A 14,809-nucleotide genomic window follows, 5' to 3' on the forward strand; every position below is an offset into this window, starting at 1 on the left:
TACAATTCTGCATCAGAAATCTATCCTCTGCCAAAACCCTGCTCCATTTAAAGTAACCTGTTATGCTCAAATCTGCTCTACGGCAACAAGGGTTGCAAAACTCAGATAATTTTAATCCCCATAATTCTGACGCAGGAAGTGTTTAAAATGTAGCCTGGATTTTTCATTTCCAGTGTTACTCATAGGCTGGGTAAACCTTTCGGTTTTCTATGAAATGGTGTTTTGGTTTCTGAGAATATGAAATGTCACTGAGGGAGAGAGGGGAATGTATAATGTTTACATTCTGTACGGATATATTATTGTTAGCCATCAGGGATCCTATAGGAGGAAAAAAGACACAGTCTGGTACGAGTCAACATGACAGCCGTGAGTTGGGGAGGAGTGAGCACTTTGGGGCAGAGGTCAGGTCGGATGTAGTGAGGAAGAACAGATATCACTAAGGTTCTGTCTAGCAACAGAGATGCATTGGCTGTTCAAATGTGCAGGAGGAGACTCAGCCTAGGAGAAAAGATTAAATATCAGTGCTTGTGTGAATCTGTCTTTTGTCTTATGCAGCTTTTTCGGCCCAATGGGTGAATAAACTTGGTTTGAGCTTTATTAAGCGTCCGTGATGTTTTAATAGGTTAATTTAGAACCTAACAGTTGGCACTGCAAGCAGGGTTCACCACGATTTACAGTTGAACTAGAAATTCCCGAATCAGTGAAACAGGAGCCGGCACCAGAAACAAAGGTAGGCACAGTTTCTACACCTGTTATCACTAATTCTGACATCTTGGAGAGATGAAAGTCGTAGGCTGAACCAATTATAGAACACGGACCTAGAAAGCCTGAGCTTATTTAGCAGTCCAATTGTATTACGTCCGGTCGTAGCTTTAAAGAGGGTAAGTCCCTAGCAGGATAGAATCTGTGGAGGGTAAGATTCATAGCTTTAAAGAGGGTAAGTCCCGAGCACGATAGTTCCTCTTAGAGACAATCAATTTACCCCGATTATCCCTGTAAAGCAGGGCTAGAGGATTTTAGTAAAGCCATGGAGGCGCTGAAAGAAGCGCACAAGCATTCTAGCAATTTTGTTCGAATATGGGAGAAATTTTGCAAACTGGATAAAATTGGTCAGCATTTCCCGGCTAATGGAAGTTCCAATCTAATAGAGCAAGATGCGTTGAGAGTGGAATATAACTCTGAGCACTTCACATATGTGCGAAGGGTTAATAATATGGCCACAGTGAAAGTTACTAAATATGGTTTCAATAGCCAAGGTAAGACAAAGAAATGTAGCGAAAAAACATCAAAGTGTAGGGAGTGTCACGACTTCCGCCGACGTCGGCTCCTCTCCTTGTTCAGGCGGCGTTCGACGATCGACGTCACCGGCTTTCTAGCCATCACCGCTCCATTTTTCATATATCCATTTGTCTTGTCTTGTTTCCATACGCACCTGGTTTTCATTTCTCCAATCAATCTACTTGTATTTAACCCTCTGTTTCCCATCATGTTTTGTGTGTAAATGTTTCATGTTATGTGGTGTTAGTTTACGCGCTTTACTTTTATGTTCCGTTTTTTGAGCACGTTTGATTTATGTAGTGCTCTCGTTTTTTGGAACTATAATAAAGTACACCTGTTCATTATACTCTGCTCTCCTGCACCTGACTTCGCCTCCAATACACCATTGACAGGGAGGTAGATCCCTGTTTTAGATGTGGGGCCGTGGGTCATTGGAAGAATGAGTGTAGAGTGGGAATGGAGCCTGCTGCATTCGGAGGAAATGCTGCCATGCAAGGCGTTTGCATCTTTTTCAAAGGAACCGCAACAAATCCCCTTGAAAGCAGCGGGACAGGAAAATAGCTGAGCATTGCCTCTGTTAGAATAGTGGGTCAAAGAGATTGTTTTTTATGTGAGGGGAGATGTAGGAGACCACGTCTTACACAACTTTTTAATAGATGCCAGGGATCAAATATTGCGGATTCCTTTATGATGAGAAATTGGCTAACTTTGCCACAGGAAAAAAGTATTTTGGGATGAAGAATCTAGACGAAATGCCAGGGGAATGGATTCTAAAGAGGTAACAAATTAAAATGATCTGGCCAAACACTCCTTACAAACTCCGAAAACCTTGGGAGTGTTTTTAATCTCATGAGACGTTTTCTGTCGTCTTATTATGAAATAGATTTACATTTTATGTCGTCTTATCCTGAAATAGATTTATAGAATGGACAAAAGGGAGGAACGGTCACGAGAAATTAGCATTGGGGTTACCAAACCTAAAATGAACTTTTTTTTTGTACATGAATGGTGGCATTGTGGTGCATATTGAATGCTAACGAAATGTACACTTTCTTTTCCAGAAGAAGGGGTTTCATTATCTCCCTTTGGAATGTTTCCTGAGGATATGGTCTGGGGAGAGCAGTTAGTGAAATTCTGCAGTTTTATAAGTATAAAGGTATCTGGATTAGGCCATAAACAGAGTTCCCTGATAATTAAGGCCTGGTCATGTGTGTGTCTTTGACCTATGGTTTATCACACCCACACCAGCATGCACACACAACTCACCAGGTATGAGTATTTGTTATTGATGTTCATCCCATGGGATATATTGTGTGGGGTTTTTTCAATCTGGGTTTTAAACTTAGTATGTAGAATGATGGAAATGTTTGAAATGTCTGGGTTGGCGCCCCCCCCTTGGGTTGTGCCGTGGCGGAGAACTTTGTGGGCTATACTCGGCCTTGTCTCAGGATGGTAAGTTGGTGGTTGAAGATATCCCTCTAGTGGTGTGGGGGCTGTGCTTTGGCAAAGTGGGTGGGGTTATATCCTTCCTGTTTGGCCCTGTCCGGGGGTGTCCTTGGATGGAGCCACAGTGTCTCTTGACCCCTCCTGTCTCAGCCTCCAGTATTTATGCTGCAGTAGTTTATGTGTCGGGGGGCTAGGGTCAGTTTGTTATATCTGGAGTACTTCTCATGGTCTATCACGTTCTGACCTTTATTTCCTTTGTTTTGTCTTTATTTAGTATGGTCATGGCGTGAGTTGGGGTGGGCAGTCTATGTGTGTTTTTCTATGTTTTTCCATTTCTATGTTTGGCCTGATATGGTTCTCAATCAGAGGCAGCTGTTTATCGTTGTCCCTGCTTGAGAACCATATTTAGGTAGCCTGGGTTTCACTGTTGGTTTGCGGGTGTTTGTTTCCATGTCTGTGTTTTTCACGGTACTGTTTCGGTTTTGTTATGTCACATATTTGTTTATTGTTTTTTTGTATTTCATAGTGTTCTGTGCTTTTGTTATTAAAAACGTCATGAACACTTACCACGCCGCATCTTGGTCCGATCCTTACTCCTCTTCAGACGAAGAGGAGGAAATCTGCCGTTACAGAAACACCCACCAACAGAGGACCAAGCGGCGTGGTAACGGGCAGCAACAGCAGCGGCAGCGATGTCAGGATTTCTGGACATGGGAGCGTGATCTGGACTGTGTCACTACTTGGGAGGAGATAGACAGGTGGGCGGTCGACCCAGGGAGAGTGCCGGAGCCCGCCTGGGATTTTCTGGAGCAGTGTGAGGAGGGATACCGGTGAATGGAGGCAGTACGGCGGCGAGGTACTGCAGAAAAGTATTCTGAAGGCATAGAGTCAGGTGAAGAGTGGGAATTGTCATGTTATCAGACTTTGTGTTTTCTTTGCATATATAATTATGCATAGCTTACCACATTGTTAATACTGTTATGTTTTGTGTTTCTCGTTGCTTTTCAAATCTTGTGCTATCACTCTCTTAGGGACCAGAAAGAGAAAGTTGAAATGGAAGAAGTCAACAGCTCCAGCAGACACGTTATTATCACTGTTCTACGAGAAAGGGAAATAAGAGTGTATGGTGTGACTATAGAACAGAGGCCACAAGTCTCTGAGTTTGTAAATCTCACTGTGAATGTTAATCATGTTTTATTTTTGTTCATGTTTTGTTATTGTTTGTTCATTTAGAAGTAATTTCCAAGTTTATGTAAGTTGAACAGTAGGAAGCTTTGTTCAAGAGGAGGGACTGTTGGGTTCTGAGAATATGAAATATACTTGTCAAAGTTTATTTGTCACGTGTGCTGAATGCAACAGGTGTAGTAGATCTTACAGTGAAATGCTTACTTACAGGCTCTAACCAACAGTGCAATTTTTAAGTAAAAAAAAAGTATTAGGTAAACAATAAGATAGGTAAAGAAATAAAAACAACAGTAAAAAAGACAGTGAAAAAGAACAGCTACTGTGGTTAGTCGGGCTGATTGAGGTAGTATGTACATGTAGGTATGGTTGAAGTGACTGTGCATATATATGATAAACCGAGAGTAGCAGTAGCATAAAAGAGGTGTTGGGGGGGGGCACACAATGCAAATAGTCTGGGTAGCCATTTGATTACCTGTTCAGGAGTCTTCTGGCTTGGGGGTAAAAACTGTTGAGTAGCCTTTTGGTCCTAGACTTGGCGCTCCAGTACCGCTTGCCATGTGGTAGTAGAGAGAACAGTCTACAACTAGGGTGGCTGGGGTCTTTGACAATTTGTAGGGCCTTCCCCTGACACCGCCTGGTATAGAGGTCCTGGTTGGCAGGCAGCTTAGCTCCATTTATTTACTGGGCTGTACGCACTACCCTTTACCCGCACTACCCTCTTATTCATGTCACTGAGGGAGAGAGGGGAATGTATAACTTTCTTTATACATTTAGTTTGAGCTGTATTAAGCATCCATGAGTTTTAATAGGTTCATTTAGAACCTAAAAAGTAATCTTGGTTCTACACAGAAAAACAGGATACTTTCTCCCATTCCTTTTTTTTTCATTTTTTCCATTCATTCATCATTGAGGAGGGAGAAATGACAGGAAGTAGCAGGCTAGTTGTTGGTCAATGAGAGGAAGTGATGTGAAATAGTGGAGGGTTGATAATGATAATGAGGTCATGTTTTTCTCCCCGTTTGGCTGTTGCCAAGCTGCACCTTTGTCATACCCCAATACGATCTGTTAGCAAAAGTACCCAACCATATTTATATGAAAACAGCATGCCACTCACTGGGTATAGTTTCTGTTAAACCACTTCTATATTCTATTCATCAGTAACAATGAACGGCTATACTGTGACCTTGTGAAGTGATTTCCTATGAGAACCTGCATCATGGCTTTTAAATCAGCTGGCAGCAGAATCTTGCATCTGCATATGCCTTTACTGGGCTGGCTAAACTCTGTCCATGGTGCTGGAAGTCTCCAAATGGTCTACTGTATAAGCCAGACTTCAAACTGCAGAAGCTAACATCACATTCATCCTTCCTATGTTCAGTTAGCCTAAACTGACAAGAAGAGATAATGCAGTGATTGAAGACTATTCTAAGACATTGCGTTCTGAGATCAGTAAATTACTAGCTTACCTCAAACGTTACTGAGCTGACATTATTTCCAACATTTTGATTTGAGGAGATATTCATTCATTTGATACAACTCATTTGATACTGAAGCCAAAATGGTTCACATCACTGCAGACAGTAGGTAAGGAGGGCACACACACACAGGCTTAGAAAGTCTGTATAGTTCTGTAACTGATGATATAAGAATTTGTCAGCATTCCAATAAAGCAGTAATGTCAGATAGACGATCACGTCAGATTGTCTTTTTCAAAGGGGTCTAACATATCGGTTAGGAAATAAAGAGATGGTAAAATAAATATATGACAATAATATAGTCAGACTTCTCTAAAAGAAAAAGATTCTGAAAGAAATTGTGACATGAAGGTTCATTATGGAAAAATTATGAACATTTCATGACTGCAATGACGAGATAGAAAACAGTGACAAACTATTGGTATTCATTTTAGATCCTCCACTATAATGTTATCAAAGCTTGGATAAGGAAGCCTTGTGAGAGAAAAAAAACCTATTTACCTGATTTATTTGATATTAATGGTTAACAATTTACATTTAGCTTATAGTAAGACATTTCTGTCCCTGCTAGTGTCTGTCTTTTCATGGGCTCCACTCTAGTTCCCTGCAGCTAATCTGGGCGTATGGTTACCAGAGATGGCTTGAGCTGACAAATTAGTTGAATACTGCATTACATAGACAGGAAAGTTTTTTACTAGAGATAGTTTAGGAGTAGCACAGTCCCTCATTGTCTCAAAATCATCCTTGCATCTGGGAAACTAAGCCAGGGTGGGGTTAAGACAACAACCCACGTGCAGATAATGACAGGATGAAGCCAGAGTGGCTTATGATGCCCCAATCTGCATGAGGGGGGTTGAACCAACCATGACTGAGCATGGTTAGTATCAGCTATATATACTACTCGGGCCAACACTCAAGGGTGGTGGGTCGACCAGCCTCATTATTGCAATAATTAATAGATATTAAATAAGATGATTGTTTGAAGAAGTGACCAAATCTTTTTTTTTTTACCTTTAATTTAACTAGGCAAGTCAGTTAAGAACAAATTCTTATTTTCAATAACGGACTAGGAATAGTGGGTTAACTGCCTTGTTCAGGGGCAGAACGACAGATTTGTACCTTGTCAGCTCGGGGATTTGAACTTGCAACACTTTGGTTACTAGCCCAACACTCCAACCACTAGGCTACCCTGCCTGCCGCCCCGCTACCCTGCCGCCCCATTTCTCTCAGTACTGAATTTCCACGACAGCCTACAGTAAGTACAGTTGGCTGGACCTCTTTATTTCCATGCTATCCACCTCCTATCCAACCCCAGATAAACTCTGTAACTTTGCCTTTGCGTGGTGGTCTCCAAAACAGGAAGGACTGTTTCCTCAACAACCCAAACAAACAGTCACTTTTGCCCCCGTTCCACTCCCCCTGATAAATACCTCTCATTCCTATTGTCCCCGAGTGGCTGATTTGCAAAGCGACCCCAATAACCCCGTAGAAAGTCTTCTGTAAGCTGCACAAGTGCACGTGTTGTCCCTGTGAATGTGTCGTTGTTGGCTGATTTACAGTAGGTACGTCATCAGTGCAGAGCATCTAGGAAGGCGGCATCCAGTTGATTGCTGTTTTTCGGACAACTGTGTGATCTCGCTCTCCATAACCAATGTAAGTAAGACCTTTAAGGTACAGGTCGAGAGAAGGATTATAAAATTACAATAACATTTTTATCCAGTTTAATTGAGGCCCTTAACCCCCTACTGTATCATTTCAGTGTTTGACCTGATGGGGCTTGGATAGGTGTAGCAATATGGTGATGACTCCACCCTGCTGGGAAATGGGCTCTGGGACACTGCCATATTACTTACACAAATCTAGAACCTCCAGATATGCAAACACTAACTAGAAACCAATGTCCAATTCCAAACCAACCCTACCCTAAAGTTTGATTTGTAATTGGGCACAAAATATTAATTGCTAGGGAGAAGGGGTTTTAAGGACCAGTAGGGAACTGAACAGTCCATTTCAGTCAATATTTTTTTTACTTGCAATAAATATATTTACTATGCAAATGAAAACATTTACAGCCAATTCTTTCAAATATTTACCAGAAAGCACACTCATTCAACTCACAGAAAAAATATACAAATATTTACATGCTTGAAAACGTTACTTACAATACAAGACAGTTGCCTGTGCTATATACAGTGCCTTGCGAAAGTATTCGGCCCCCTTGAACTTTGCGACCTTTTGCCACATTTCAGGCTTCAAACATAAAGATATAAAACTGTATTTTTTTGTGAAGAATCAACAACAAGTGGGACACAATCATGAAGTGGAACGACATTTATTGGATATTTCAAACTTTTTTAACAAATCAAAAACTGAAAAATTGGGCGTGCAAAATTATTCAGCCCCCTTAAGTTAATACTTTGTAGTGCCACCTTTTGCTGCGATTACAGCTGTAAGTCGCTTGGGGTATGTCTCTATCAGTTTTGCACATCGAGAGACTGAAATTTTTTCCCATTCCTCCTTGCAAAACAGCTCGAGCTCAGTGAGGTTGGATGGAGAGCATTTGTGAACAGCAGTTTTCAGTTCTTTCCACAGATTCTCGATTGGATTCAAATACTTTTTTTTTGGGGGGGGGGGGGGGGGTTCTTGGGACCCCTAACGCCTGGGGACCCTAAGCAACCGCTTATCGCTTATGCCTGGAGCCAGCCCTGTTTGTCCTGCTATCCAGCTGCAGCCAGTGATCAAATCCTCTGCAGCTAGCCTGGTCCCCCGAACATAGACATTTCCGCCTAGATTGTGGCCTAATCCATTCTACCCGCTGCATACTATTATTGTTAAAAGTATGTAGGAGGACTACCGGAATAAATCATGTCTCATAACATGCAAAGGCAACCTGTTTACAGCACAAGAAAACCTGACACAACCCACAACACATATCTGTCTCTTCACTATGTTCTGTTTTTCTAACACCTGGGAACCAGCTCATGTTTTGTTATGTTGGACAAAACATCCGGCTGCAGTGTTCCATCAACACCTCAGAGTTCTGAAGAAAAAATAAATACAGTAAAGAGCCTAACTCTACTATACTGTACTTAAGCTTGTTGTTAGGCAGAGAGAGGCATGGCAATGTTATCAGAGGAAAGGGCACATGCTCATATCTAAGGAGGTTTAATACTGCCCAATGCCTGATTACTTTATAATGTCTCAATCTAAGAACAAGCATCAAGCTGGAATCAGATTTATAGACTTAAAAATGCTTCTTCCTTGAGGAAGTTACATGGAAAAGTTGTTGACAGGCAGCTCTGTACACATTATTTACAATGATTTAGTCAAGTGCATAACGGGTTTCAAAATACTAAGACTATGTATTTAAAAAAATGTCCTCCATTCAGTTCTAGATGTAGAGAACCTATTAGAGAGTACCAACGGAGTACTAAATTTGATCAGATGTGCATGTTGTAAAGGTTAAAATGTTAGCTTTCAGTATTCATCATTGCATTCCTTTGTCCAGCAAAAATGTATTATTTATTTTTAACCAAAGGAAAAACATGTTCTCTTATGATCTGTTTTCAATTCAAGTGTCCTCACATAAACCTTCCAATAAGAAATATGGCATTTAGGCAAAAAATGTATATACATTAAATTGTGATTATGGAAACTGATGAGTTCTGTTTTACCAAAAGTTATTCCCCTGAAATCTATTATGGTCAATAAAAACAGTAGTGTATTTGTAATGTTCTGCCGCAGTTTCCAGCTGATCCAACCCTTTGTTTCATACTCTGTTAGTCCTTCCTTCCTGCCTTTCCTTCACATCACATCCCACTGGCACAAGATCATTCCTAGAGTATGACTATAACAATAAGAAGATAAGCAGAATGTTCAGGGGAAAGTAAACGATTTATTACCATTCAGCCACTAGATGAGGCTGTATGTCCAATGTAAATTGAAGCTGAAGCTTGCAGAGAGTTTACAGGCTTTAGCTATTCTGTTAGCCTACTTGGTTTGATTCAATCCAATTTACCTTCAATCTAAAAATTCTCTTCAGTATGATAAACTGACTTAATACATATTTGTTCTATTCATGGCAACAATTTGGCTATTACAGTTGATATGACACGTTCTATATATTTGTTACATATGACACAAGAATACAATTGTTTGACATGAAGTAAGACTTATGCCTACACCTGCACACTCTTAGAAAAAGGGTTCAGACAGGTTCTGCAGTTGTCCCTGTAGGAGAACCCTTTTTTGATTCAAGGCAGAACACATTTAGTTCATATTGGTGAAAAGGTTCTACCTGATACCAAAAGGGGCTCTACCCAGCCCAAAAAGGGTTCTACCTGGAACCAAAAATGTGTTCTCCTACAGGGACAGTCGTCGAACACCTTATGGTTCTAGTTAGCCTCCCCCCACACACCACATAAGAGTGTAATACATCAAGAGCTTTGTCTTTTGCTAAAAAAAAAAAATGCAATCTTGACTCATCAAAAGCTCTTAAAATACATTTATATTTAGAGTTGTCCATGCTCCATGTGTGCTCAAATTGCGCTGAAAGCTTATAAGACCAGTTACCAGCATATTATTATGGTCTTTAGTGATGATAAAAATATGAAAATATTGAATTAATCATCGCTCACATTGAAACAAAGAATACTGTATTTTAACAGTCAGCTGTAATGCGTTATTTCATTTAGGAACATCAATGATTTTAGATTACGAAAACAGTTAAAACAGTGCGCTTGGACCATTTTCCTTACAATGCTTGCTGGGTATTGAAGTCTTTTTAATCCAAGGCAGATTCGATTTGCGACTACCACACATAGTAGGCCATTGAGATGCTCTTGGCTGCGGTTTTACACAAGAACTACTACTACCGAAATGCCCTCCAGGTTGTTTCCGGTCATTCCGGTAAAAAAAAAGTTTCGATGGGGGCCTTGGAAAAAGTGTTTGGTGAGGAAATGGCTTAGCTATATTCTAGCTATATTAAATCGACTATAACCATTTTCCAAACAAGAGGAGGGCAATTCATGAGTCAGGAGAGAAGGTATGTGAGGTATGAAGTAACATGGTGTATAAACAGAGATGGAATAATTCCCTGCAAAACACAATGAACGTGTTTTTAACTTGGCAATCACTGAGACAATTCCATTGCCATTGAAAATATAGATTTGTAATAACTTTTTCACAAATGACATTTTTTATTAGTATTTATTTTGTTTTTACCGGTTAAATCAGTGATTGTGTATTTTCCACCTTGGCTTGATCTCCATAGATTGCTCTGTTGGCGTTCAAGCACAATGGATGCGCGTGATGATGCTCTCTAGATGTTATCAGTGGGATGGAGCGGTGATGTTACACTGGGTAACAATTAGCAAGTCTCTTTCTCCTACAAAGAGGTGAGCTACAGGCTGCTGTTTGTGATTTTTAGATATGTGGTGACTATTTTTTGATCCCTGTGGGTTGATTACAACTGCGTTGTCTATTCAATTCGTTTTTTGTTGTTGCAAGAATGATAGGCTACAGTTGACGAAATAGCCAGTTGCTAAGTAGGTTAACCAGAACTGGCTACTTAATTAGTTTGGAAAAAAACGCTATAGCTATCTATGCGGTTGGTTTCTTGAAGGTCCATCATTTGCCCACTGTTCAGCCATTAGCAACAGTTAGAAATGTTGCTGCGGCTTCCTTTGATATGCACAATAGGCTAAACTGAGTATATGAATAGGCTATGCCAACATGCGCAGTCAATCAGGAAAGCAAAGGCTAGCTTTTTCAAACAGAAATGTGCATCCTGTAGCTCTAACTCCCAAAAGTTTTGGGACACTGTAAAGTCCATGGAGAATAAGAGCATCTCTTATTCCTGCAGCCAAAGGAAGTTTAACTACTGGGTGTAAGTACTTACCAAGATGTATATCAGATTATTCTGCCCTGCTGGCTTCAGTACCAGTCAGTAGAGCACAGCCACCCTCAAGAAGATGGACACATACTTTGGCACATACTTACTAAATAATCAAACATTTGTAACATTTCTGAACACTCAGACATTTTTTTAGCACCAATAACAACTCTGCCCCCCCCCCCCCTTAATTTTATGGGAAGCTCTCCTTCCATATCTGAGTGGACAAATCATATCCTTTAGTTCAGGTGCTCGTAAGATGTATAAGGCTCAAGTAAATTCGTTGGAGAATGAAATTAGTGATCTGGAAAATGAACACAGTGTAACATTTGACAACTCAACTCTACAAAAATTAGACTCAAAGCGATTGGAATTTAACACCCCGATGACCCATAAAGTGGAAAATGCTCTTAGGAAAACAAAACTACTACGAGCATGGAGATAAAGCAGGAAAGTTGCTTGCTTGGCAGATACGACGAGAGGATGCTAGTAGAGTTATTAGCTCTATTAAGCTACCCAATAACACAGTTGTTCACAGTCCTGAGGAAATGAATATAGTTTTCAGGGAGTTTTATGAAACATTGTACAAGTCTGAAGGGGATGTCCCTGCCACAATGCATACGTTTTTGAACAATCTCAGTGTAAAAACTTTAACTGATGAGGATAGAGAGCACTTGGAGAAAGAGATTACATCAGAGGAAATTAGGGAATCCATGTTCAACAATGTTGGGGGAAAATCACCAGGGTTAGACAGAATTGAATAGGGAATCCATCGATCCTTTTTACCCAAACTAATTGAGCCTCTTTGCAGTATGTTTAATTTTGCCATAGAGACAGAAAATCTCCCAGACACACTTGAACAGGCACTGATCACAGTTTTGTTAAAACCTGGGAAAGATCCTTTGCTTTGTGGGTCGTATAGACCAATATCTCTGAACACTTCATATAAGATTTTTGCAAAACTCATAGCTCTTATACTGGATAAGGTTCTTCCGGACTTGGTTGATATGGACCAAACAGGCTTTGTAAGAAACCGCTCATCTCCTGATAATATCAGATTATTTAATATTTTGCATTATGTAGAGAATGACCAAGAATCTGTAGTGGCGACTTCATTAAATGCGGAAAAAGCTTTTGACCGCTTAGAATGGAACTACCTGTTTGAAGTTTTACAGAGGATGAATGAAGTATGTTGGTCTGATTAGATTACTGTACAAATGTCCGGTAGCTCAGATCCTGACGAATGGAAACATTTCCTCACAGTTCTCTCTCTCACGTGGCAGCTTTTAGCTTTTAGATCTCATCCATCCATCCATGGTGTTCGTATAGGTGGGTGTGAACATCTGGTCTTGCTATATGCTGATGAAATTTTGCATTACCTCACTGAACCAGAAATTTCACTCCGAGCATTAGTTGACATCCTGAAATAATATGGTACCTTTTCAGGATATAATATAAACCTATCAAAGAGTATACTAATGCCTTTTAACAGGGCAGCTATGCAGATCCCAATCTTAGACCAGCCGTTTTCTTGGAAACCACAGAAAATTACATATCTTGGATTGCAAATTCCTTCTGAAACTATTAAGACATATCAACTGAACTATACTCCACTTCTCAAAAAGGTTGGGGAAGAATTGGATAGATGGCGGGATTTACAAATTTCTCTTATTGGGTGGGTCAATTGTGTAGATAAATATAAGATAAATATATTACCAAAATTCTTGTACCCTTTTCAAACCTTGCCCTTTCCTATTCCCAAAGTTTTTTCCCCAAACAACTTAATAGGAAGGTTTCTTCACTTCTGTGGAAAGGGACCCCCCCCAGAGTGAAACTCACAACTTTATGCAAACCAAACTCAGAAGGAGGACTTACTCTACCTGACTTCCAGTTGTATTACTGGGCATCTCAGTTAAAGGCTGTGTGGGTATGGCAAGATACAACAACAACAAGTTCAACCTCTTGGAGACAGATAGAGGAAGAGTGTCAGACCTCTGCTCCATTGGCATCTATACCTCATATTAGCCCACCTAAAGCTTTGCTAGGTCTCATAAACAACCCTTTCAGTAAAAACAGTTTAAATAAATGGGTTGAAGTCTGTAAACAAACAGAAGGGCTTAGATCTATATATGAACTAACACCTTTCTATAATAACCCCATTTTACCCAAAGCCCTGAGAAATGGTATTACATTTTCTTGGTTCAACAAAGGAATTAAATAATTTGGTCATCTCTATAGAGAAGGTGAACTACTTTCCTTTCAACAACTGGCATCTCATTTTCAGTTACCTAAACTAATTTCTTCAAGTACCTACAGGTTAGGCATTACATTGTAACAGGGAGGTAGGATTCAGCCCATGAGTAAGCATATAACTGATAAACTGTGGCTGGAAAGGAAAGAGGTAAAAGGTTTAATTTCCTACATGTACTCACTCTGGTCTTCAAGCTCTGTTGGGGAATGATGCACCTCTGAAAGCTTGCATGAAGTGTGGCATGATGACCTTGGTCTAATTTTTGAGGATGAGAAATGGGGAAAGCTCCTTTTAGATGCTCAGCGTCTTTCATTTAACATATGGTCAAGTTGATGCAATTCAATATTTTACATAGGGTCTACTTTACTTTACACACCTTATACACCAGTATAAGATCAATTCTAAATATTCACAATTTTGTCCAAGGTGTAAAACGGGAGTGGGCACACTTATGCATATGTTTTTGTCCTGCCCTGAACTAAGCAATTATTGGAAAGACATTATTCTGATCTTATCACAGGTCACTAATATAACCGTACCACTAGATCCTTTCCTTATTCTTCTTGGAGATGATTCTGTTCTACCAGTTAATATTTGTAGCTTTTTCTACATGAACTAGTGGGGCTTGTTCCCGTGTGTCTGTGCTGTCTGTGTTAGCCACCTCCAATACCTGCCCCATAAAACTGTATCTCATTTTCTGATGCTGACTATTTGGGCCTGAGAGGTCTTGAAGTTAATTTGCCTGTCAGTGAAAAAGCTGTCTCAGTGCTCTTGCAGTGCTCGCCACATCCTATTGGAATGCACTGCAATGGGTAATGGGCCATTATAAGCAGAGCAGGATGCTTAACCCATCAGCTGGGCATAATTCAGTTATACCAAAGAGAAGACAGGTCTCTGACAAGCCACTTCAATAGCTCTCAGCCAGGGTTTCTGTTAGGAAAATGTTGCGCCAGACAACGTGACCGGACATTTTGAGAAATGTACCTGACACATTGTGTGCATAACCCATTAGGGCGTCCACACACGGTTCTCAGAATGACATAAATCACATTTAGATTATGGTAATGCATTTTAACAGAAGATGCAACTCGTAATGAAGCAGCCAATAAAACGTCCTTTTCAAAAATTGGCCACAATGCAATTTGCGGGAAAACCCCATTTTAAACAGTACACCTGATAGCAGAGATGAAAATCTCTGTCAGAAACTTTGAAAGAGGGTGAATCGAAAGATACAACAACTCAGGTGGCTTGCTAATATGAATGGGATTGTGGCTTTTGGCT

At 40.3% G+C, this 14,809-nt stretch overlaps 1 protein-coding gene and 1 long non-coding RNA gene across 3 annotated transcripts in view; both read left to right on the top strand.

Annotated features, from left to right (window-relative positions):
* The first annotated feature begins 233 nt into the window (after nucleotides 1-233).
* LOC115115141 (uncharacterized) lies at nucleotides 234-6,170 on the top strand. 2 transcript variants are annotated; one of them, XR_010461454.1, is made up of 3 exons: nucleotides 236-730; nucleotides 3,329-3,616; nucleotides 3,756-6,170. It is a non-coding gene; the product is annotated as an uncharacterized LOC115115141 (long non-coding RNA). The 2 variants fall into 2 exon arrangements; XR_003861329.2 differs by having other exon boundaries at nucleotides 234-3,616.
* Nucleotides 6,171-10,303: 4,133 nt separating this feature from the next.
* phactr4b (phosphatase and actin regulator 4b) overlaps nucleotides 10,304-14,809 on the top strand; it is a 54,126-nt gene continuing 49,620 nt past the window's right edge. Inside the window, 2 exon segments of the mRNA XM_065011403.1 lie at nucleotides 10,304-10,428; nucleotides 10,657-10,780. Coding sequence (XP_064867475.1) covers nucleotides 10,686-10,780 — 95 coding nt within the window. The 5' untranslated portion in view covers nucleotides 10,304-10,428; nucleotides 10,657-10,685.

The sequence above is a fragment of the Oncorhynchus nerka genome, linkage group LG3 (assembly GCF_034236695.1).
Source record: "Oncorhynchus nerka isolate Pitt River linkage group LG3, Oner_Uvic_2.0, whole genome shotgun sequence".
NCBI classification, from domain to species: domain Eukaryota; kingdom Metazoa; phylum Chordata; class Actinopteri; order Salmoniformes; family Salmonidae; genus Oncorhynchus; species Oncorhynchus nerka.